Genomic DNA, 25,939 nt, shown 5'->3' on the forward strand with positions numbered 1-25,939 from the left:
TTTGACTAGACAGATCTTTGTTGGCAAAGTAATGTCTCTGCTTTTTAAAATGCTGTTTGTTTTCTTCCAAAGAGCAAGTGTCTTTTAATTTCATGGCTGCAGTCACCATCTACAGTGATTTTGGAGCCCCCTCAAAATAGCTTGTCACTGTTTCCATTGTTTCCCCTCTATCTGCCATGAAGTGATGGGACCAGATCCCATGATCTTAGTTTTCTGAATATTGAGCTTTAAGCCAACTTTTTCACTCTCCTCTTTCACTTTCATCAAGAGGCTCTTTAGTTCTTCTTCACTTTCTGCCATAAGTCTGGTGTCATCTGTATAACTGAGGTTATTGATATTTCTTGTGGCAATCTTGATTCCAGCTTGTGCTTCATCCAGTCTAGCATTTCTCATGATGTACTCTGCATATAAATTAAATAAGCAGGGTAACAATATACAGCCTTGACGTACTACTTTCCCGATTTGGAACCAGTCTGTTTTTCCATGTCTAGTTCTAACTGTTGCTTCTTGACCTGCATACAGATTTCTCAAGAGGCAGGTGAGGTGGTCTATTCCCATCTCTTGTAGAATTTTCCCCAGTTTGTTGTGATCCACACAGTCAAAGGGTTTGGCATAGTCAATAAAGCAGAAGTAGATGTTTTTCTGGAAATACCTCACTTTTTCGAAGACTCAACAGATACTTGCCCTACATATTTTCTATATATTCATTTAGAATCCTATCAGAAAGCATTTTTTGCTTCTGCTGTCAATCATAATGTAGAAATCATGCACACTAATGGTTTGGAGCCACTGGTGTAGGCTTCAAGAAAATATTTTCAACCTTCAAGAATAAAGAAAGCTAATATGCCTTATCAAGAGAGGAATAATGGGTCAAGGAAGTGAAATTTTGGAAATCGATTACAAAAAATTATGATCAGATAGAAATATAGTTTGTACTTTGAAAACAATGGGGAATTCTGGCAAGTGTTTGTTTTAATAATCATGTAACAAGTTTGGTCATCAAAGAAAGGTAAAATGTGACGTAAAATTATAAAAAGACTAGTATTTATAAAGAACTTGGGTTATGAATATTTCAAAAAATCCTAAGGAAATTTATTTCTATATGTAAGGCTAGAAAGAAGGACAATTTAATTTACTGTTTGTCATAAGTGGTAAAAGGTTATACTATCTTACATGTAGAAGATATTCAACAAGTATCAACTTTAATCTTCTCAATCACAGAGAAAACACCTGCAAGTAATCATGGTTAAGAAGTACCTGGAAATTAAATATATGGCATTTATTCAATAGGATACATTTCAAATAGAACTTTTTAATTTCATACAAAATGCCATATAGTTCACATAACATTGTCTTAAACAAATAAGTATAGTATTCTGACAAGATATTTCATAATATTCATCAAATTTTCGAAACATATTATGATGCCAAATAGGTTAGCACAGTAGTTTGCTTATTTAAGGAACTATAGTTTAAAAGATAGAGATACTAACTTGCTCTACCTTTTGTCAATTTATCCACATAGCCTTTTTAAAGGAAAAAATTCATTGAGTATCTATTTTTCACCTGATGCAGGAGTTACATGGACGATAAAAGTGTATTTGTTTTTAAGAAGCCCACATACTGAAATCAAAGAAATATATTATAGTGATAACAATATTATTCCCTTCTATTTTGACAGTATGATAAAATGAACAATAAATAAACTAAATTTCTTCCTGTCTAAGGCAATCTTGTTGTTGAGATTAAATGTTCTTTCTCATTTAAAGCTATCAATGGCTACAATGTGTGCTTGGAATTCACATATTACACTTTATAACAGGATTAGTATTAGCTTATGCATATAGTTAAGATATGGGTTTTCCTTAAGAATTCCAGATGATTAAAGAATTGTCAGAGAGCTTAACTTTGGAATATCCTAATTGCTGTTACTTGCTAAGAACTTTAGATTATATTCCCCAGCTCAATCACTCACATACGCACACATACACATAATTCTATCACATTTCATTGTATAAAGTTTTCTGAATAATAAAAATCAAGAACCAGAGTTTTAAAGTATCAGAGATATTTTTTTTTTTTGAGGAGCCATACAAATTTCATTTCCTACAGTTTAAAATATTTATTTTCATCAGATCTATGACATTCCTGAAAAAATACTTTGCTTTATCATTACTCCTTTGCATTATATGCATATAACTAAATTGTATTTGAGTTTAAAATTTCAAGTCAAGTGATTATAAGACAGGTAAACATATGACATAAGGATGACATTCTAAGGAAAGAAAACTGCATGCAAGCTTGTGCCCATTAACATGAAATTTAGTTAGGGATGAAATCCTGAAGCATATTCTCATGACAGGAAGAATCTATTAGTGAAGTTAAGTATTTGCAGAACTTATTCATTTCTAAATACTTTACTAATGCCGGAAACAAGAGAATTCCTGGCTTGCAAAGTAGAGCAAACCACCCTAAAACATCTGGCATACTTACACACTTTTCGCTGTCAAATACATAGCACAAATGTTTATTTGACTCGGAATCTTTGCATATGAAAGTGAATATCCTCTTGTCAGTTTTATCATCTGCACAAAATGATATTCTGTGAAGCTGGCAATTGTGTTGAACTTCCTGTGAACACAGATGAAAATAAACATAGTTGAAGAGATTTCTTTTTCTGGAATACCAGCTGTGCAAATAACACAACTTATGAAACATCATCTGTCATACGCTGGTTTTATAACTACATACACCTCAACTTAAATAAAAACGTAATGAGATAAACCTCCTGACTCAGGATTTAGCTAAATCATTTCAATGACACTTAGAAAAACACAACGGAAAAGAGGATCAGAGGTTCATGGGTTTCCTGAGCTACAAGGGATCTTCAGATATCGTTACTTTCAACTGTGCAATTTTACTTAGGATACTGAGGTCTAGACAGATTAATATATTTCCAAAAGGTTACAGAATTGGCAGAACCCTTTGAATCAGAATTTTTTCATTTTATTTTATTGCTACTAATATTACAGCTTAAAACATAACTTCATCTGTATATAATTTCATATGAAACATATTATACAGTACACGTCTTCATGGTAAACTCAAATACTCTTGAACCCCTTCTGTCTAAGGGAAATCACCCTTGCAACTTCTGCAATGTTTTCCATTGGAGCAATGAATGAAGATTTACACATTCAGCTTCCAAACTGCTGAGTCAACCTTGTTAATTAGTAGTAAGATAAATACTACATATATATGTATATGCAGTATATATATACTGTGTGTGTGTGTATATATATGTATGGTGCTTTATTTGCTAAGTCATGTCCGACTCTTGCGACCCAACGGACTGTAGCCTGGTAGGCTCCTCTGTCCATGGGATTCTCCAGGCAAGGATACTGGAGTGGATTGCCATTTCCTTCTCCAGGGGATCTTCTCCATCCATTAATGAAACCTAGGTCTCCTGCATTGCAGGCAGATTCATTATCGATTAAGCTACAAAGGATTGTAACTATAGCATCTGTCATGGGATCCTTCCAGGTTCAGAGATTGACATGTCTGCTTGCTGAGATTTGATCTATAACTCTGATTCACATTACTGATCATCAGCTGAAAATGAATACACAAAAATGAGCTATAAAAGTAAATGTCTACAACACTGCATTCTTTCCTTACATACAAAACCAAAGGTAAGTCATCAGAGAGTTGTTTGCAAGCATGAAAATTAAAATGAGGCTGTATACTGTATGACTGTAATGTTTAGTCACTGCTAGATAGCCTGATTCAGCCGTTTCAACCGCAAGGAGGTACAAAGGCTCAACTTACTAAGGTTTCTGTCGAAGGCATCTTTCCTGAGACTATCCTTCTCCTATACTTTGCCTGACTGGCCAGTCTCTTCCTCACTGACATATTTTTTGTTGTTGTTGTTTTAACAGTATTAATATAGACCACTCTTTGAACAGCAAGACATTGTCAGGAGTTGTTACACACATGGATTGAAGATATCAGTGGCAAATGATAGATTAGTATACTCTGAAGATCTATGAAAATATTTTCATAATCTGTTTACAGGCTAGATTTCCTAGGGCTTTCAAATTGAATTAACTGGTCAGTAAGTTTGCTTAGTTGCTCAGTCGTGTCTGACTCTTTGCGACCTCATGGATTACAACCTGCCAGGCTCCTCTGTCCATGGGGATTCTCCAGACAAAAATACTGGAGTCGGTTGCCATGACTTGAACCTAGGTCTCTTGCATTATAGGCAGATTCTTTATCATTTGTGCCACCAGGGAAGCCTGGTCAGTAAACCTGCTACCGTATTAAAATAAAGCATTGGTAATATATATTTGTAAAATGATTGGGGTTGAATGTTAATCAGTTTTTTGAAACTGACTTTCATGGTCTTATCAAAATTACTAAACAGTAATTCTGAGGCATTATGAATAAAGGGCTATGTTTATTTTCTAAGGGTTCCATAACAAAATACCACAGATTGAATGGCTTCAATAATAGAAATCTATTTTCTCACAGTTCTGGAGGCTGTGAGATCAAGATCAAGTCCAAGATCAAGGAATTGGCAGATTTGGTTTCTGCTGAAGCCTCGCCTCTTGGCTTATAGATGGCTGTCTTCTTGCTATGTTCTCACATAGCTTTCCTCTGTGTTCACACATACCTGATGTCTCCTTCTCTTAATGTAAGGACACCAGTCTTATTGAATTAAGGTCTGATTTTGACCTCATTTAACTCTAATTATCTTAAAGGTTCTATCTCCAAATATGGCCATATTGTGAGTGGAGCTTCAACAGGAATTTTAGGTGAAAATTACATTCATAACTACATATTAATGTGAATGTGGAATCAGCTCAGTTCAGATGCTCAGTTGTGTCCAACTCTTTGTGACCCCATGGACTGCAGCACACCAGGCTTCCCTGTCCATCACCCATCCCGGAGCTTACTGTAACTCTTGTCCATTGAGTTGGTGATGCCATCCGTCCTCTGTCATCCCCTCCTCCTCCCACCTTCAATCTTTCCCAGCAGCAGAGTTTTTTCCAATGAGTCAGTTCTTTGTATCAGGTGGCCAAACTATTGGAGTTTCAGCTTCAGCATCAGTCCTTTCAATGAATATTCTGGGCTGATATCCTTTAGAATGGACTGGTTGGATCTCCTAGCTCTTCAAGGGACTCTCAAGAGTCTTCTCCAACATCACAGTTCAAAAGCATCAATTCTTGGTGCTCAGCCTTCTTTATAGCCCAGCTCTCACATCCATACATGTCTGCTGGAAATAAAAATAGTTTGACTAGATGGACTTTTGTTGGCAAAGTAATGTTTCTGCTTTTTAAAATGCTGTTCAGGTTGGTCATAGCTTTTCTTTCAAGGAGCAAGCATCTTTTAATTTCATGGCTGCAGTCACCATTTGCAGTGATTTTGGAGCCCCAAAAAATAAAGTCTGACACTGTTTCTACTGTTTCCTCATCTATTTGCCATGAAGTGATGGGACCAGATGCCATGATCTTCGTTTTCTGAATGTTGAGCTTTAAGCCAACTTTTTCACTCTCCTCTTTCACTTTCATCAAGAAGCTCTTTAGTTCTTCTTCACTTTCTGCCATAAGGGTGGTGTCATCTGCATATCTGAGGTTATTGATATTTCTCCCAGCAATCTTGATTCCAGCTTGTGCTTCATCCAGCCCAGCATTTCTCATGATATTCTCTGCATGTAAGTTAAATAAGCATGGTGACAATATACAGCCTTTATGTACTCCCTTCCCAATTTGGAACCAGTCTGATGTTCCACGTCCAGTTCTAACTGTTGCTTCTTGATCTGTATGCAGATTTCTAAGCAGGCAGGTCAGGCGGTCTGCTATTCCTATCCCTTTAAGAATATTCCAGAGTTTATTGTTACCTACACAGTCAAAGGCTTTGGCATAGTCAATAAAGCAGAAGTAGATGTTTTTCTGGAACTCTCTTGCTTTTTCGATGATCCAATGGATGTTGGCAGTTTGATCCAACAGATGTTGGCAGTTTGATCTCTGGTTCCTCTGCCTTTTTTATATCCAGCTTGGACATCTGGAATTTCACAGTTCACATACTGTTGAGGCCTGGCTTGGGGAATTTTGAGCATTACTTTGCTAGTGCGTGAGATGAGTGCAATTGTGCAGTAGTCTAAACACTCTTTGGGATTGCCTTTCTTTGGGATTGGAATGAAAACTGACCTTTTCCAATCCTGTGGCCATTGCTGAGTTTTCCAAATTTGCTGGCATATTGAATGCAACACTTTCACAGCATCATCTTTCAGGGTTTGAGATAGCTCAACTGAAAATCCATCACTTCCACTAGCTTTGTTCGTAGTGATGCTTCCCAAAGCCCACTTGACTTCACACTCCAGGACATCTGGCTTTAGGTGAGTAATAACACCATTGTGATTATCTGGGTCATGAAGATCTTTTATGCATAGTTCTTCTGTGTATTCTTGCCACCTCTTCTTAATATCTTCTGCTTCTGTTAGGTCCATACCATTTCTGTCCTTTATTGAGCCCATCTTTGCTTGAAATGTTCCCTTGCTATCTCTCATTCTCTTGAAAAGAGTCTTTCCCATTCTATTGCTTTCTTCTATTTATTTACACTGATCACTAAGGAAGGCTTTCTTATCTCTCCTTGCTATTCTTTGGGACTCTGCATTCAAATGGGTACATCTTTCCTTTTCTCCTTTGCCTTGAGCTTCTCTTCCTTTATCAGCTATTTTTAAGGCCTTCTAAGACTTGGGAGTCCCTTGGATTGCAAGGAGATCCATCTAGTCCATCCTAAAGGAAAGCAGTCCTGAATATTCATTGGAAGGACTGATGTTGAAACAGAAACTCCAATACTTTGGCCACCTGATGTGAAGAGCTGACTCATTCGAAAAGACCCTGATGCTGGGGAAGATTGAAGGAGGGAGGAGAAGGGGACAACAGAGGATGAGATGGTTGGATGGCACCATTGTCTCTATGCACATGAGTTTGAGTAAACTCCAGGAGTTGTGATGGACAGGGAGGCCTGGCGTGCTGTAGTCCATGGGGTCGCAAAGAGTCGGACATGACTGAGTGACTGTACTGAACTGAACAGATCACTGCCTCCTGTAAAGTGGCACGAACCTCTGTCCATAGTTCTTCAGGCACTTTGTCTGTTGGATCTAATCCCTTGAATCTAGTTGTCACCTCCACTGTTTAATTGTAAGGGATTTGATTTACGTCATACCTGAATGGTCTAGTGGCTCTTCCTACTTTGGAATCTGGAAGAGATTATATTTTCATTTTTTTTTCCATTGGATCTGTAGGGGAGATATACAAGATCCTCACATATACAGTGTTACCATGTGTTATGTGCTGACTTTTGTCCACCTACCCAAATTTATATGTTGAAGGGTTACTTCCCCATACCTCAAAACACAACTATATTGTGTTTCCAACTTAATTGGAAATAAGGCTTGAAAGAGCTGATTAAGTTAAAATAAGGTCATTCGAGTGGTTCCTCATCCAATCTAATTTGTGTCCTTACGTTGGTTGTTGTTATTCATTCCGTAGGTTGTGTCCCATTCTTTGTGGCCCCATGAACTATAGCACACTAGGGTTCCTGTCCTTCAGTATCTCCCATTATCTCAAACTCATGCCCATTGCATCAATGATGCTATCTAACCATCTCAACCTCTGTCACCCCCTTCTCCTCTTGCCCTCAATCTTTGCCAGCATCAGGGTCTTTTCCAGTAAGTCAGCTCTTTGCATCAAGTGTCCAAAGTATTGGAGTTTCAGCTTCAGCATCAGTCCTTTCAATGAATATTCAGTGTTGATTTCCTTTAGGATTAACTGGTTTCATCTTGCTGTCCAAGGGACTCTGAAGAATCTTCTGTAGCACCACAATTTGAAAGCATTAATTCTTTGGTGCTCAGCCTTCTTTATGGTTCAACTCTCATCTTTACATGACTATTGGAAAAACCATAGCTTTGACTATGTAGCCTTTTGTTAGCCAAGTGATGCCTCGGCTTTTTAATATGCTGTCTAGATGTTTTTCCAAGGAGCAAGTGTCTTTTAATTTGGTGGCTGCAGTCACCCTCTGCGGTGATTTTGGAGCCCAAGAAAATAAAGTCTGACACTGTTTCCACTTTTTCCCCATCTATTTGCCATTAATGATGGGATTAGATGCCATGATCTTAGTTTTTTGAATGTTAAGCTTTAAGCCAGCTTATAAGAGGAGGTGACCTTATCAGAGGAAGAAATTAGACACACAAAGAGACACCAGGAGTGTATGTGCAGACAATTATGTGAAGGGACACCAAGAGGGCTGCCATTTGCTGGCCAAGGAGAGACGCCTCAAAGGAAACCAAGCCTGTTGCTGTCCGTTTACTCATGGACTTCCAGCCTCCAGAACTGTGGGAAATAAATTTCTGTTGTTGGAGCCACCAGGTTCTGTGGTATTTTATTATGAAAGCCATAGTAAACTAATACACACTGATTATGTCTACAGGTAATCAGGGTCGGTCAGGACAGATTAATGAACATCATACAGCTTTTGTCTTCTTTCATACTCTGTGAGCCAAACGTAAATGCATCTCTTTCAAAGCATATGAAGAAAAATTCCTAAATACAAGACCAAATACCATTGAATACACTCAATATAGATTGTTACGTCCCAGCCACAGGCTAAAGAACCAACTGCTCAGAAAGCAAATCCAAACATTGCTTTTCCCCCTATAAATCCTATAGAGTTTTACATTGTCATTAACTGAGAGCTAGATAGTTTCAGTGGGTGAGTGTGTGCATGCTCAGACGTGTCTGACTCTCTGGACTTCGGCCCGCCTGGATCCTCTGTTCATGGGATTTTACTGGTATGCATACTGGAGTAGGTTACCATTTTCTACTCCAGGCAATCTTCCTGACCCAGAGATTGAACCCACATCTGCCCCTTCTGCATTGCAGGCGGATGCTTTACCACTAAGCCACTGGGTAACATATTTTAAATATTCATTAAAGTAGGAGTGTGATTGCAATTAATGAAAGAGTCGAATGCTTCTGATGTTCAAAATAAGCCTTACCTTTGTTTTGGGTTCTAGAATTTTTACTCCATAAATTGAGATTTGCAACTCAACTTTGGGAATTTTCTGGCCTTCAGATTTCTTGATATGTCTTGCAAACTACAAATGAAAATTTATTCACAAAATTGTAATTTTGTCTATGGAAAATGAACACAAACATATGTTTAGAGTTTACATTCAATGCTGAAATTTCATTAAATAAATCATTGCCTATTACCCATTATATTTTTATAAATCCCACACAGCCTCCATATATTTAGAAATCACAGTGATCTACCATTACTATCATTAAAATCAGGCTGATTCTCAATAACTTAAAAAATTTAATATACTTCTTTCATAATATTCCAAAAATCATATTCGTATGAAACAGAAACTGAAAACTCTTTGTGTGAAAATAAGCAGAGATATCTTTTTCTGTGGATCTTTTGTTTTTAATGATTTTAGGAAACTTGCAGTCCAGAGCACTAGATCTTTGCATTTCCATATACTTACATTGATCGGTATACTGTCCTACCTAATGAAATCAATGAATGAAAAGAGACAGATTACCATATTCAAACTAAAATTAATTATCCCAGCTAAAATACTCAGAACTAGACTCATTGTCGGAGAAGGCAATGGCACCCCACTCCAGTACTCTTGCCTGGAAAATCCCATGGACGGAGGAGCCTGGTGGGCTGCAGTCCATGGGGTCGCGAAGAGTCGGACAAGACTGAGCGACTTCATTTGACTTTTCACTTTCATGCATTGGAGAAGGAAATGGCAACCCACTCCAGTGTTCTTGCCTAGAGAATCCCAGGGACGGGGGAGCCTGGTGGGCTGCCGTCTATGGGGTCGCAAGAGTCGGACACGACTGAAGCGACTTAGCAGTAGCAGCAGACTCATTCTAGAGATGTTTAAATGTACTGGTTTTATCTGGCAATGCTGCTCTCCCGACCTTCCTTCTCTCCTCCCTCCCCTACCTCCACATTTCTTTTCAAGAAACAGAAAAAAACTATTGACAAAAATTGTATTTATTAACCCCTCTTACAGGGCTTCAAAAAGTTATTTTCTAGTATAACATATATATGTATATTCAGCATATGGATCACCCTAACTTGATTCAAAATAGATTATCTGTAGGGCAACGTGGAGTTTTGGTCATCTTTTGTGTGTTGTATTTATTTACATTGTGTATTTCCTTCTAATTTAGGACAGATGTAAATACATGTGGTATACTTCAGTCCCAGAACAGAGAGTGGTTAAAAGCCTCTTTCTCTTTTCATGGCTTTGTACTGCCATGGAGAATAATATAATTAATGCATATAAGGATGCCTTGAAGTGTCTGCCTTGATATCCAGGGCAGGGTGGGTGGGTGGAAGAGTTCCATTTGTTTTATTCCATTTTGGATGGTACAGTTTTTTAGTTTGCTCTCTGTCCTATCCTATAAACATAGGCAGTTTTTTCCCTCAGTATTAAGCAGGCTTACATTCTACACATAAATGTGACTAATTCATGCCAGGGATTTTTTTTTTTTTTGTCTTTAAGAAACTTATTTTTCTTCAGTGCAACCCTTTACAAATTATCCCAGCTCTCTCCCAAAGAAAGTGGATTAATTTTTTTTTTTTTTCCCTTCATAACCTTCTTCCTGTATTGCTATAATCAAAACAATTTGGGGGTTTTCACATATGGAGGCTGACAACATAAATCAGCTGCTTTCCATCCATGCGAATGCATCTGAACAAAGCCAGCCCCATTGCTGGCCACAGAAGCAGTCTAAACTGGCTTCCTGGGTGCTGCTCTTTTCCAGAAACAGACAATCAGCAATAGCTCTTGAAGCCTTTTTCACATCGGGACACAACCGTTCCTCTGACCTCTTTTAGTTTCCAAACACCCATCACAAGACAACCACTAACATTAAACTTATCTCTTATGTCTTTTCTGTCAGAAAGAAAAGAAAGGAATAAAAAAGGGGAAAATTTGAACAAGGGGAAGAAGTAGGGGCTACAAGTAGAGAAAATAAAGAGGGGAGCAAGGAGGGAGGGAGAGGGAAACAAAAGAACGAGACAGAAAAAGAGAAACAAGCATAACATATTTGATCTATGGCTTATGAAACCTTTTCCTTTGCTTCATATCAAGATGAAGTGATTGTGCTCAAAGAAGATTCAGAGGTCATCCAATCTGATTGGCCCATTTCAAAGATGAGAAAATAAGTCTCAGGGGAGTTACTTTGGTCATAAAATCGGTCTGTAGCAATCAGCCTTAACTGTTTCACGGACCTTGGAAAACATTTAGGCTGAAGGAAATATTTGTTCAATCTGTATTTTAAACAGTTTAATATTCTCATTCCTGCTTGTATTTTTTAAAGATAACCTTATCCTATAGTTTGCATGATCCCCATCTCTGAATTGCATTCTTAAATACTTGTAATTTATATTTTGAAGATATATTCATGCTTATATTGTATTCTTTTCTCGCCCTACCTACTACTTGAATTCTAATGCTTAAAAAGCCTTTTTGAAGGTTTTTTTTTTTCCACCTCATCTTTGTTTAAGTGAATATATTTTTTTGGTAATCTAGATAGAATGATCTACTAGTAAAACTTGAATATAATAATCAAATAAAAATGTTTAAAGGGAGTAGAGCCTAAGAATTCTGGAGGCTATCTGGATACAACAAACAAACAAAAAACAAGCTTTCATGAAATGGTGAAGTATTACTAGAAGTACTGTATAAAGTACTACATAAAGTACTACGTTAAATGTATGCCACTGGCAAATAGAACAGCTAAAGAAAATTTGAAGAGAGCACTGCTGAGTTTCAGTATCATCCTCATAACAATTTCTATTCATTTCTCAAAGGACTTAAAAAAGTAAAATCTAACTATATTGTTAATGTAATACACATTATTAAGCAATTAAAATTAATGAATTAATTCTAATCCTCTTTGTGGTTCTTATAAATTGTTGATTTAATTAAAAGTTTTGATAATCTCACAGGGAAATCAGTTATGTGTATATGTTTTAACAATTAAGAAAAGCTCTAATCATTTCATTAATTAAATAACTGGTTATAAAAACAAAAACCATTTGTAGTAGGCTACACAGAGAACGTGAAGTCAAGTGGAGAAACTGGTTGGCCTAGATTTAACAGAATGTTTTCTTAATTTCCAAGTCCACATGCCTTCATGCAATTTTAAGCTAGCTCTGCTTGGGTGAGGGGGTCTGTCCTCTAAAACTGGGGTCCAGGAATGCTGCTCCCTGGTTATCTCCCAAAGAATCCAAGAAGTTTTGGCCTTGCATACCAAAATTCATCCACATGTAAATATCACAAACAGCTTGTTTATGAAACCTCTGACATTGTTTATCAGCCTGCTGACATCTGTAGTAATTGTATTAAAAATAAATAAATCACTAGTAAAAATAAAATTCCTAAAAGTAATTTTGATACTAAAAATAAGAAGTTAAAAGGGTTTTTTAATTATTACTTTTTGAAAATTATGGCATTTTCTTAAATCATAGACTAAAACATGATTAAGAGATGGAAATTGTTGAATGTGATCGAGAACTAGAAAACATGTTGTTTTGTTATATATAGGACTTTCGAAAGTAAACACATAAAAATTATGATATTGATGAAAACTTTATAAATTGTAAATTCTCCACAACAGAAAAATTGTACCCAATAAAATAAAGTTTTAAAATTTTTCTTGAGAAATAATTGGGCATAAATAATCATAAATAATCATAAAAAATACATTAGTGAGAATCATGGAAGTTCTCTATCATCTTGTATTAGTCTTACATTTTGAATATTTCTTTAAAGTCAGAAGCTAATAGATTAATATTGCAAACATCTGAAAAATTACCAGGTTTAAATAAAATGTTACCTTGTGGGAAAAATAAAATCAAATACTGAAATATAGTGGATAAGAAAGTACACAGAATACATACGTTAAAGAATAATAGCAGTAAATTAAAATTAGATATGTGTACCCAAAACCCAGTTAATAAGCAAATTGTTCTTTTTCTTTTTTAGTAGAACCATAGCACCATCTTCTGGCTATCTTTACATGACGACAGAATTAAAGAGGAGCCAGTGTCTAGGTCTTAAATAAAAATAATCTTATATACTTTGAGTTATAGCATCTGACCTTTGACACAAATAAACAAAAAAATTAAGATAGACGTGAATAAACATTTTTTATTATTTTAATTATTTCACGAATCACTACCTTTATATGTATTTCCCTGATCTACAAACATTTTGCAATTAACAGACTAAAGATTGTTTATAGGATTAAGCATTCTGAAAGGTACTTGAAAGAGAAAAGCTATTATCAACTGAGTATACATTTTTGAACTACATTGCATGATTTTTATCTTATTGTAAATCATATTCCTTTATTAAGAGTACATTTCCAAACCTGAAACTAGATAAGAACTAAATACAAAGTTTCACAAAAACACATAAAAACTAGCTTTTTTTAGAAGACATTTCATCTCAAATATCTTTTTATATATTATCACTCACTACATAATTGAATACTTTGGAGTTTGAATTTGGGTTTATTTCATAAAGAACCTCCTAGGTACAAAGAAACATTAAGTGTAAATATCATTATTCTTTTATAAACATTCTGATTATAGTGAAGTTGGACTCATGTCCAAAGTGTGCAACATTTTGAACATTTAGATGGAATCTTATTCTAAATGTTGTCCATAAATTGTGAGACCTTTTAAATCCTGTTTTAGGGCTTAAAAGTATTTGCCAAACAAGCACAAGTACACTTTTGTCTAGTGAGGGTCACTTAGTTGTGTCCAACTCTCTGTGACCCCATAGACTATACAGTCCACGGAATTCTCCAGGTCAGAATACTGGAGTGGGTATCCTTTCCCTTCTCCAGGTGATCTTCCTAACCCAGAGATCAAACCCAGGTTTCCCACATTACAGGCAGATTCTTTACCAGCTGAGCCACAAGGGAAGTTTAATTTTTTTTTTTTTGTCTATTGAACTGTTAAAAGTAATGATTGGCTTGTCCCCTTTTTTTTTTTTTTTCCAAATGGGAGTGATATCACCTTGGAAATTTTTAGTATATTTCTTTAAAAACAGGAAAAACATAAAATATTTTAAAAATATAAAAATTATGTAAAATAAATGGATAAAAATTATCTACTTTTATTTCTTTACCCAGAAAACAAGCCAATTTACTTCAATTTTTTTCTCTCAATTTAGACAGTAAATTCCACTCGATATGACACTCTCAAAGCAAAGTAATACATTGTAATGTCTGTGGCTTTGCCTGGTGCAGAGGCCTACCCATCCTATAGAATAATTGGATAATCTCAAAACTAAATAAAGTTAGAGGAGTCTTGTTTCTCAAAAAAATTCTGAGAATAACCAGAGAGAATAACAATAAAGTGTGTTAACAAAATAGTGTTATGTTAAATTTTCTTAATGTGATAAAAATGAGAATTCTGCTGAAGGAGTTTTTGAATCTTAATATCTCAGAGGAAACAATGTCTTTGGGACGGAATGCAATTAGAAAAACATGCAAAGGATGCATGGCAATTATGTAAGATTTTCTCAGGAAATTTGCAGATTATGAGTATGTGGAGCTGGTTACTGTTATTTTCTGCTTTTATTTTCAACAGTTCCCTGAGTCTGCTCATGGATACGGCCAGACCCTTGTGGGTTTGTCCATTATTATGTCTTTAATGTACAGTGTCACTGCAAAAGGCTGCTTTGGAATGAATTTTACTTCTACATTTTCGACTGGTGGGTTCCATTTTCTAACTACAGTAGATTGTTTTATCTTTGAGTTAGGGCATGAGTCCACAATGCCCAAGCAAAGTAAAGGCAAGCTACAGAATGCCAACACTTATGAGACATTGCTCTTACATTTTTTTGGTTGTTGTTGTTGACTATAAAAAACTACACCTTAAGAAACTGTGAAGACTGTGCCACATCCAGAAAAATAATTGTGTCTACATAGTTTTCATTAAATACATTTCCTTGATCTAGTGGTATTCATTAAATAGCACATTTTTACTAAGACTTATCTGCCACAGAGCTATTCATGCTTTGAATTTCCATAGGTCTACTGATGGCTGAAGGTAAGTTCAGTACATGAGACACTTACTTCGAGGGCTTGCTTACCTTTAGTTTCCTTACAGCGTCTCTCACAACTTCTGTTCCTTTGGGCTGCTCTACTTCTGTGCTGCCAAGAAACTGAAAATGTTCACTGTGAGACAGGCTTTACTACATCATATGTCATTAAATCATTTTGAGATATATCATGGGGTAACAGAATGACGTGATAGTAATTCAAATCCAAATCCAGTGCAGAGGAGTTACTAATTTATATTATTTTACATGATAGGAAAATATTAACATATTAATTAGTCACATACAGTTCCCTTATTCTAAGATTTCTTAAAATTACACTTTTCCTAAATAATTTGCTTGCAGATTTTTAATGGAAAGAAAAATAAAGTTATTTTGTTGGGCCCAAAGGAATAAAGTTGATCTTAAATTTAAAATTTACAACATGTGAACAATTAAAAAATTGTTATCTGAAAATTTAAAGTATATACATTTTTTCATGTTGTCAAAAATATATTTAAAAAATTTAATGTGCTTTAATGTAGTTTATAATGTAAATCAACATTTTTCTTTGTTTTCCAATTAGCATATAAAATTTAAAAACACAGATTTTAATACCTAATATACAATACTCATCAAAACCATAATGTACATTAAAAAATAAAAAAAAAAACATGCTCTAGAATTTTAAAGGATCCCTAGAGGTTTTTAGTTAAAACCTAACCTATCCTCCCCAAAAGAAAAAAGTTTGATAGTAATTACCACACTGTAATAAAATATCTATCCTGGAGCAATATAATACCTCCTAAACATAAGACCAATATGGTGAAACATTCAAGAAAAATTAGAATTGACATGTGGATATTTTATCCTACAGAATACTTTTAAGTAAATAGCAAATAATCGTTACATTCATTCAGTTCAGTTCAGTTCAGTTCAGTCGTTCAGTCATGTCCGACTCTGCGACTCCATGAACTGCAGCACGCCAGGCCTCCCTGTACATCACCAACTCCCGGAGTTCACTCAAACTCACATCCATTGAGTCAGTGATGCCATCCAGCCATCTCATCCTCAGTCATCCCCTTCTCCTCCTGCCCCCAATCCCTCCCAGCATCAGAGTCTTTTCCAATGAGTCAACTCTTCGCATGAGGTGGCCAAATACTGGAGTTTCAGCTTTAGCAACATACATTCATTAGACATATATAATTTTCCAAAGACATCTTCTCTCATCACATACTACCAATCATAACACCAAAGTGAGATATGAATTCATCAGTTCTTAAGTAAACAGACATATGCATGGATACGTATATGTGTATGTGTGGGTGCTAAGTCACTCCAGTCATGTCCAACTCTCTGCCACCCCATGGACTGTAGCCCACCAGGCTCCTCTGTCCATGGGATTCTCCAGGCAAGAATACTGGAGTTGGTTGCCATGCCCTTCTCCAGCGTGTGTATATACTTTACATCAAATAATTAAGCAGAATCTTTTTCATGTGTTAACTCACAGAATGGAAGTGAACAAAATAGCAATATAAGAGTGTCTTTTAAAAATCACATGTGATTCCTTCTTTCATTCTTGAAAAAATAACAATAACTAAAGAAATTAGACTTTTGTTTTTTAAACTGGGCTCTATGTATTACCTTCATGAAAATCACCTAGGAAGCAGGTTAAAATGTAACAATGCAGATTCTTTGGTCTAATAAGGGTAGGCTTAGGGAATTATATTTCTAAAACCATCACAGGTGATTTCTTTTAATAAAAATCTAGGGAATAGACTTAGAAAATAGTAACAGGTCAGGAGAATAGTGGAAGGTTGACAGAAAAGCTGAGATGAAAATACAGGAGATAACTGCTGACCCCTTTCTGATGAGCTCATGGAAAGAAAGTGAAGCTCAGAAGCATTAATGCAAAAAGGCTTCAGTTTTCAGATTCTATAAGATACAACAGTTTCTCTTTCTAATATGTTTAAACTATGTCAGAAAACTGCTACTAGGTCTGGATGTAATATCATTAGGCACTATGTTTGCCCCAAAGTGATCTCAAGTTGGTTGACCAGACTTGCAAAAAAGACCAAAATAAGTGAAGAAATTATCAACTAAAATGGAATTGAAAAGTTGTCCACTAAGATATGGATTGATGCTTTTGAACTGTGGTATTGGAGAAGACTCTTGAGAGTCCCTTGGACTGCAAGGAGATCCAACCAGTCCATTCTAAAAGAGATCAGTCCTGGGTGTTCTTTGGAAGGACTGATGCTAGAGCTGAAGCTCCAATACTTTGGCCACCTCATGTGAAGAGTTGACTCATTAGAAAAGACTCTGATGCTGGAAGGGATTGGGGGCAGGAGGAGAAGGGGACGACAGAGGATGAGATGGCTGGATGGCATCACTGACTCGATGGACATGAGTTTGAGTGAACTGCAGGAGTTGGTGATGGATAGGGAGGCCTAGCGTGCTGCAATTCATGGGGTCACAAGGAGTCGGACACGACTGAGCGACTGAACTGAACTGAACTGAAGATATGGAAGACAACCCAACTGATTCCTGACACCAATGGACCCATCACATTTTCTTCTGTTTCAGGTCAGTGTACTCAACTTTGTCTGTCTGTATGATATAATTACGTGGGAGGTTTAAACAGACCAGTGCCTGGGACTCTGATTTAATTAGCTGGGGGGTGGAGTTTAGGGCATCTGTGTATGTTAAAGCTTCCCAGGTGATTTTAATGTGCCACCAGATTTGAAAAGCACTGTTTTAGATCATCCAGAAAGGATAAAGAGTCTAAGTGACAGGAGGGGAGCTAACACAATAGAAGCTGTTCAGTTCTGAGAAATCTATGGTGTAAACTGTTCTCAACATCTCTGCATTTATCATATCACTGAGAGATTCCCCACTAGTGGTTGGTCTAGCATTAGCAGAAATGGGAGGTGAAAGCAAACTCTTCACAGATAAGTGATTATTGAACTACAAGAAGTGTCTGATGTGTCGATAATAGACTGTAAGAGTTACTGGAAATATTTATGGAAAAATATTCCTTACTTTGGCAGCAATGTCATGAGTCATAAGTGTTATATGTAAATAGGTCCATATGGGAAAATGATGGAAGAACTCCAAGTACATTCTAAATGAATCAACCTCTTGTGGTGCTCCAGGAATCTTTTAATATGTTTCTTTCACATTAGCTTTAATTAAGTCATCTGAGGGATGAAACAGGGAGAAGCCTTCAAAGACTGTGGGAACTAAAAAGACATCTAATATGGAGCTTGCCACTTAACCCTTTTTTTCTGTGTAATGTTGGATGGGTACAATTTTAAAACTGAAAAGCAGATTATTCTTCATAATAGTTTAAGTTTGAAAAGTCATAATGCTTCCTATGATTAAGGTTTGTATTTATATGCATTCCATGTCTATGTAAAATATTTAAAAGATTCTTGAATGTGATTCAGTATGCTGGAATAAACCCTAGGCTTAGAATTTGAAAATGTTAGAAAAGTCATGATTCTTGAAAAATAAGAATAATTTGTTCTTTTTTCCTTACAAAATTGCTCTGAAGACCAGTTGCAATAAGAGATGAGAGGGGGAAAAACAACAACAACAACAACAACCCTGTAAACTGCAAAATCCGTTATAATTATGAGGGATGGCCACTTCTTAATTTACTGATTCTTTGGAGATGAATCTAGAATCTGGTGGATATTAGTGCCTGCTCAGCTTTCCTTGGATCCTCTTTATCAGCACTGGGATCCATCCTCCAGCTTCCCCATGCTTTGCTGGTAAGGGCTCACACCAAGACTTTCAGAGGATTCCCTATGGTCATTGAGGCTACTTTGCCAGTACTGAGAGCTGTAAACTTCTGGGAGCTTTCTGCTATCTCAACAATCTTTAACCAATGACTGGTGCAGAAGTGCAGAGGGCTGGCCTCTTTGCTGGGAAGCGGGGCAAACTCGAAGGTGTAACATCCTGTTGCGGAGCTTTCCTCAGAATCAGGCTGCAGCTGGGGATTCACTTGATTTCCTCCGCTCATCTGTCTGCCTGTCCATGTCCTTACTGGTTGTTCCTGGGAACACTTCCTTAACAATCTACTTCCTCCCAGATCTTAACCTCAGGCGGTAATTCTGGGAGGAATTGCCTTACCACGCTGTTAAGGGCTTAAATGCTTACATTCAGGAATACACAGTCTGGCACACCAACCCACAAATGGCTGAAATACTCTGGTCCTAAGTGCTCTCCAAAGGCTTGCATACAATACAGGTTAGAGGAAGGGCTTTAGTTTCCGTTTTTTCCCACTTTACCTGGTGTCTGAAGGGGGAAGGAAAACAAGGAACGGAATCAAGCCATGGCCGAGGGGTTAATTCATCCCATCTCAATCAAGCTGTTAACTAGCAGGAGAAACAAGGCCAGGGGAGTTGTGTGTTGCAAGATTACACCACCATAATGAGTGAGATCACAGACACAAACCCGGCACATCAGACTCATCCCCAATACACTAGAGACAGAGAAAAGACCGCAAAAGACCCCAGAGAGAAGCAAAAATCCCACAAAGGCCAGGAAATACGACAGCAGACTTCACACCAGCAATAATGGAAGAAAAATAACTTCAAATTCTAAGGAAAAAAACAAACAGATTTAGGGCAAGATTACAGATTACCAAGAGAGGGAAAAATATGTACTAAGATGGACTAAAACTTTAAATTCCTGTATCCCAGTTCTCCTTAGGAGAAGAGGAAAGTATGTACAATACAGCAAAGGAAGAAATACAACCCAGGAATCAAGGGAGGATGACAACCACTACAAAGATGACAAATTGAGGCACGATAGTTAAGCTGGTTATCCAGAAACAAGAAAATAATGAGCTGAAATTAACTGTGTCAGTGAGTGACACCTGGGGAAAGAGCTGGGTAACAATTTGTTGTTTCATTATTATTTATTGGAGAAATATTTAAAATGGACATAGATAACGTTGATAAATGCTTCCCTGGCGGCTCAGTGGTAAAGAGTCTGCCTGCCAGTGCAGGAGACACAAGTTCGATCCTTGGGTCAGGAAGATCCCCTGGAGAAGGAAATGGCAACCCACTCTAGTATTCTTGCCTGGGAAATCCCATGGACAGTGGGCTACAGTCCATGGGGTTGCAAAAGAGTCAGACATGACTTAATGACTAAACTACAACAAACTTTGATAAAATAAAAATTGAATTAAGCCCCCAAATGATAACAAGTTAATGTTACACATACTCATTTATTCCTTAATAAAAAGTATTTACTATGAGTCAAGCATTTGCTAGTTGTTGGACATATAACAGGTGAAAAACGTCCCTGTTTTGGTATAACTTACATCCCAGTGAGCATACTTGTGTGTGTATGTATCCAGGCATGTATACATGAACGTATCTATATGTTTCTATATTTATATCTAGATCACAAACATATTTCTAATACATCTTAGATTGTATAAGTAAAAATAATGCAAATAACAACATAGGGCAGAATATAATATTTAAGACTGAGTGATCAGGAAAGTTCCCTCTAAAAAAGGTGACAATTTAACAGAGACCTAAATGAAAGGAAGAAATGAAAAGTACACTCAAACACATTGAGTTCAAGTTCCTCTGGGGTGTCAGCTAAAGAAGTAGACTCAACAGCAGGGTATACAAAGTGGAGCTTGGGGAAGGAGTATTCTGGGTAAAAGGTATGGATTAAGGAGACCCTGGAACTGAGGTTTCAATGGAAGGACAGAGAAGTGTCAGAACCATGGCTTCCCCAGGTAGCCACCGTGTTGCAGAGGGAGATGAGAGAGAAGAATGTTGCCAACAGAAATAAACGTTGAGGGAAACAGCAAGGAGAATCAAGAAAGTTGTGTATGCTTAGACGCTCAGTTGTGTCTGACTCTTTGCGACCCCATGAAATATAGTTTGGTAGTTTCTCTGAGGACTAACATGAACTTATCATAAGACACAGCAACTGTACTTTTTGATATTTATATCAAAGAGATGACAATTTATATTCTTGTAAGTATTTTTGAAATGATATTCACAGTAGACTTATTTGTAAAAGTCAAACGTCAGAAACAACCCAAATATCCTTCAGTGGGTGAATGGTTAAACAAACTATGGTACATCCATACCATGGAACACTATTCAGCAATAAAAATAGATGGACTATTGTTACACAACCTAAATGACTCTTAAGGAAATTATGCCAAATAAAAGAAGTCAATCTCAAAAATTATCTTTTTTGTTTGAAATATACCCAAATAAAAAATACAGAATTTTTAAAAAATAATCTTTCAGAAAATGGAACATTGGTATGGTGAACACTTTCAACTCAGTAAAAGTCATTGCTTTTATATTTTAGCAACTTTATGTCTTAGCTCCTCCATGTGGTAGCAAAAAAATAACACTAATTAGAAGAGAGTATAATATCAGACTGTTTTGCTTTATACATGTAGATTCTGAGTGCTATTTTTCAGTGTGGCAAAAGAGCAAAAGAAACAGCTTTTTGTTCCATGGCCATGATAAAGGAATATTTTAAGTACTCAAGATTTTATCAATTATTTTTCTTCATAATTTCAAAGAGACATTCTTTTCAGCACATTTTTTTTTTTTTTTAGAAAGATCAGGCATTAGACCTTACCTAAATCCAAGTATAAATCCCATACACAAGTATGTGCCTATGCCTTGAAAATCTGCAAAAAAATTTTTCTTTTTACTTGTGAATAAATATTTTAATAGTAGTGTATGTTCTCTACAGGAAATTTAGAAACTACAGAAAAATGTAACAATGGAAATAAGCATCAACTTCTTTCTCATAATCAAGAGTTAATTATCATTGAAAATGTAATATGCTTTAAATTCATTACAATAAAATTAGTCTGCCAATCAATCATCCAGTGACAGTATTAGGCAAACTAACACACAAAAAAACAGAAAAAACCCTCTTAAATTACTGTATATCACTGATTCCCTTTTGGGAATTATTGTGTGAGTGCATTTGTGTGTTTGCATTTAAATTTTGGATGCTAGTTATTAAAAGGCTAGTAGTTATTAAATTAATCCTAAATAACATGCTGAAGAATTGATACTTTTGAACTGTGGTGTTGGAGAAGACTCCTGGAGTCCCTTGGACTGCAAGGAGATCCAACCAGTCCATTCTGAAGCAGATCAGCCCTGGGTGTTCTTTGGAAGGAATGATGCTAAAGCTGAAACTCCAGTACTTTGGCCACCTCATGCGAAGGGTAGACTCATTGGAAAAGACTCTGATGCTGGGAGGGATTGGGGGCAGGAGGAAAAGGGGACGACAGAGGATGAGATGGCTGGATGGCATCACTGACTCGATGGACTGAGTCTGAGTGAACTCTGGGAGTTGGTGATGGACAGGGAGGCCTGGCGTGCTGCAATTCGTGGGGTCGCAAAGAGTTGGATACGACTGGGCGACTGAACTGAACTGAAATAATATGCACAGATAAAAATGATATAAAACATCAAGGGACATTTAGAAGATACTAGACCATGAAAAGTAAGATGATAGTGATCTAAAAATGTCTTGTGCATTAGTCTATATGTTTAAAGGTATAAAAATGTACCATATATTTTTCACAGATTTTACAAAACTATAAAATGTCTTTGGAAAATCATCAATAAAGACTTTGACAAATACTGAGCAAATTTTTATAGTCTAAAACTAGTTATATTAATATATTCCATGCAAATATTTCAACCTATATATCTCTTTGCCAAGTGCATTTAGATACTTTGTAAATGTACTCATAGCAGATATTTTAATGGCAGCAGTTTGCTGAAATTAAAAACATAATGCATCAGTAAACTCAGTATTATATACAAAAATATTTACTTTATAGACTTTCAAAATTTGAATGCTATTAAGCTGTTTCTTTCATGTTTGACCTGATACTTTCCAAAACTCCTGCAACTATTTTTCAGTTAATTAAAATGACAGGTTTTCTTCCAACTAATCTCAGAAGATGTCTGTAGTCATTTCTTCCAGTTATTTCATTGTATTCCATTATGCCTAAAATAAGCATTTTTTGGAAACATATGTGGAAGTTTGAGGATTACACCTTCATTTTCAAATATTACTTGAAATTGACTTTTTTTCACTTGAACAGCTATTTATTTTATGACTTGCTTCTCTGCCAGTAGAGAGCAGTGTTGGACATCATATGGACCCAACTATACTACCCGCTTTGCTTTCCTGAATGTTTTTAGTCATTCCATAAACAAGAATACTGTAGGTTTTTAAAAAATGCCAGGTAAACAAAATGATTAACTGAAGAGTTGCTAAGTCTAGCTGCTGTGAAATCTGACACTATTTAACATATGAAAGAGCTTAACTTATGACAAATACATGGAATACATGCTTTGTTTATATCACATTAAAACTTGCCCATTGTATGTAAGATAATATGTTCTATAGATAATTATTTTAAAATATTTACAGAGAAATAATTTCCAATCTGTAAATAATAGAAGTTTAATCTAACATTAAGGCTAATAAATAACCATTGGTAGCATAACGACCAATGGATATTCTAACTATACAGGGAAAAATATGGACTTCCCAGGTGGTATTTGTGGTAAATAACCCACCTGTCAATGCAGGAGACATACGAGATATGGGTTCAATCCCTGGGTCAGGAAGATCCCCTGGAGGGGGACCACTGCAACCCACTCTGGTATTCTTGCTTGGAGAATCCCATGGACAGAAGAACTTGGAGGGCTATAGTCCATAGGGTTGCAAAGAGTCAGACACGACTGAAGTGACTTAGCACAGAAAAAAATAAATGAGAATGTCACTATCTTTGTAACCAGGGTTGCAGAGACTCCAATAGGATGGGACTAATTTTCTTGGTATTAACTTGACTGCATATGTGTAAAACAAAAAACAAAAAAATCCCACAGTATTTAAACCTTCCAGCTACTCAACTGTGCACAGTAGATAAGCCATATTTAATTTTATATCTTTATTTGGCTGACTTGCCATGTCACAGTGCCAACCAATACAGGAAATGTCATTTTTAAAAAGCTCATCATAAAAGTCAATTGCTAAACAAAGGTCAGAATCAATAATTTAAATCTATTATTTAATCTTCAAAACCACAATTCTAAAAAATAAAATAGATCCACAAAAAAAGAAAGGATATACTTTAAACTAAATACTCTAATAAAAGTTATCCTTTAAAGGATGGGCAGGATTTAATGGAGAATAAAAAAAAAAAAAAACTATTGGTGTTAGTATTTAAAAGTCTACATTTTAAATTTGATTTGATATTTATTCTCATTTTATTGTAGGAACATTCTATTAAATTGTATCTTGTAATGTCTTCTTATTTTACATGAATATAGAGTGTATTATTTTAAGAGGCTCTTGCTTTCAAAACAAGATTTCCAAGTTTATGCCAAAACAAATCTACTTGCTATAAACAAGAAACAGCTCATTGTGCACTGTGGAAGGGTCTCTTAAACTGAGTTTTGAATCACACTGTCACAGGAAGAAGTGGTGAGTTTTTGTCCTGTCCCAGAGACCCCTAGACTGTCAAATTTTCCTTCACATCTGAAGACTTAGACAGGTGGAGTGAAGGGCAGAACATTCACCTGTGTTGTTATAGATAGAAGTATTACTAATATAAAGACACCAACTTACACACAAAACCAAAAGCACGCGCTTTGGATCCAGACAGTCTTTATAATCCATTTTTCTCATTAGAGAACCACTTGATTGTGGACTGTGGAGATATTATCATTCAACACCCACTATTTTATAGATAATATAAACTGAGGACCAAGAAGTCACAAGCTCTTTAGTAGCACAGCTAAGGTTAGGATTCTAGCTCTCTTAGTTTTCAGACACATACTCTTCATTTTTGTTATTTTTACATAAAACAGAAACAGAATGAAAGATAATATAGTATGTTGCATATATATTACCCATTTATGCTATATCCATTTGGCTAATTGTTTTATATTATAGTTTCTATCTTTGTGAGATAAGCTTAAAATCTGAGGAGGTCAAAAATACTTGGTTGGCTTAATAGTTAGGTTACCTGAATTTCCTCTACCAAGTATTTATTGTATTTCTCATTCATAAAATGGGGCTAACACACAGTATTTCTGGGAGAATTAAATGAGAAAATGCAATTAGTGACTGTAACAGAGTGAATATTCAGTGCATCTATGCTTAGAATTTAAATAACAGTCATAACAAGAAAATAAGGAAGTCAAACCTGCCCACAACAGATTATGAAGCAGAAAACCTACTTTAAGCCACTAGTAATCAGATTTTGGCTACAGAGGCCTTTCACAGGGTTGCAAAGAGTCGGACATGACTTAGCAACTGGGGAGCAAACAACAACAGGGGCCGTTAGAATTCTCACTAACCCATACAGAGGTGTATTTTTTCCTCAAAATTTCATTTTCAAACATTTATTCTTCTGAATTCTTATTGCAGTTTAACTGCAACACAATCAATTACATAAGGTGAGGTGTGAGATTTTTAGGATATTTATGAAATATCGACTTGTGGATACCATTGCAGTAAGTGTTTATATTGCTTTTCAGGTATGCCAAGTACTTTTATGCTAAATATATTCCTATTTTCTTTGTTGTTTAGTGTAAATAAATTTTCTTGACTTATTGCTAGTATAGGAAACAGCCTGCATTTTGTTAACTTATGAAATTTTCTTTTTCAGTTATACATATACACATTATTTTTAGAATTATTTTCCATTATAGGTTATTACAAGATATTGATTATAGTTCCCTGTGTTATACAGTAAAC

The 25,939-nt window shown here is 35.9% G+C and overlaps 1 protein-coding gene across 1 annotated transcript in view; it reads right to left on the bottom strand.

Annotated features, from left to right (window-relative positions):
- The window catches only part of GULP1 (GULP PTB domain containing engulfment adaptor 1), a 330,502-nt gene that overhangs the window by 50,095 nt on the left and 254,468 nt on the right, over positions 1–25,939 (bottom strand). Inside the window, exons 5-7 of the mRNA XM_068967678.1 lie at positions 15,203–15,274; positions 9,062–9,160; positions 2,494–2,631 (exon numbers count right to left, since the gene is read on the bottom strand). Coding sequence (XP_068823779.1) covers positions 2,494–2,631; positions 9,062–9,160; positions 15,203–15,274 — 309 coding nt within the window. The remainder of the gene's footprint in view (positions 1–2,493; positions 2,632–9,061; positions 9,161–15,202; positions 15,275–25,939) is intronic.

Source organism: Capricornis sumatraensis, chromosome 3, assembly GCF_032405125.1.
Source record: "Capricornis sumatraensis isolate serow.1 chromosome 3, serow.2, whole genome shotgun sequence".
Classification (NCBI taxonomy): Eukaryota; Metazoa; Chordata; class Mammalia; order Artiodactyla; family Bovidae; genus Capricornis; species Capricornis sumatraensis.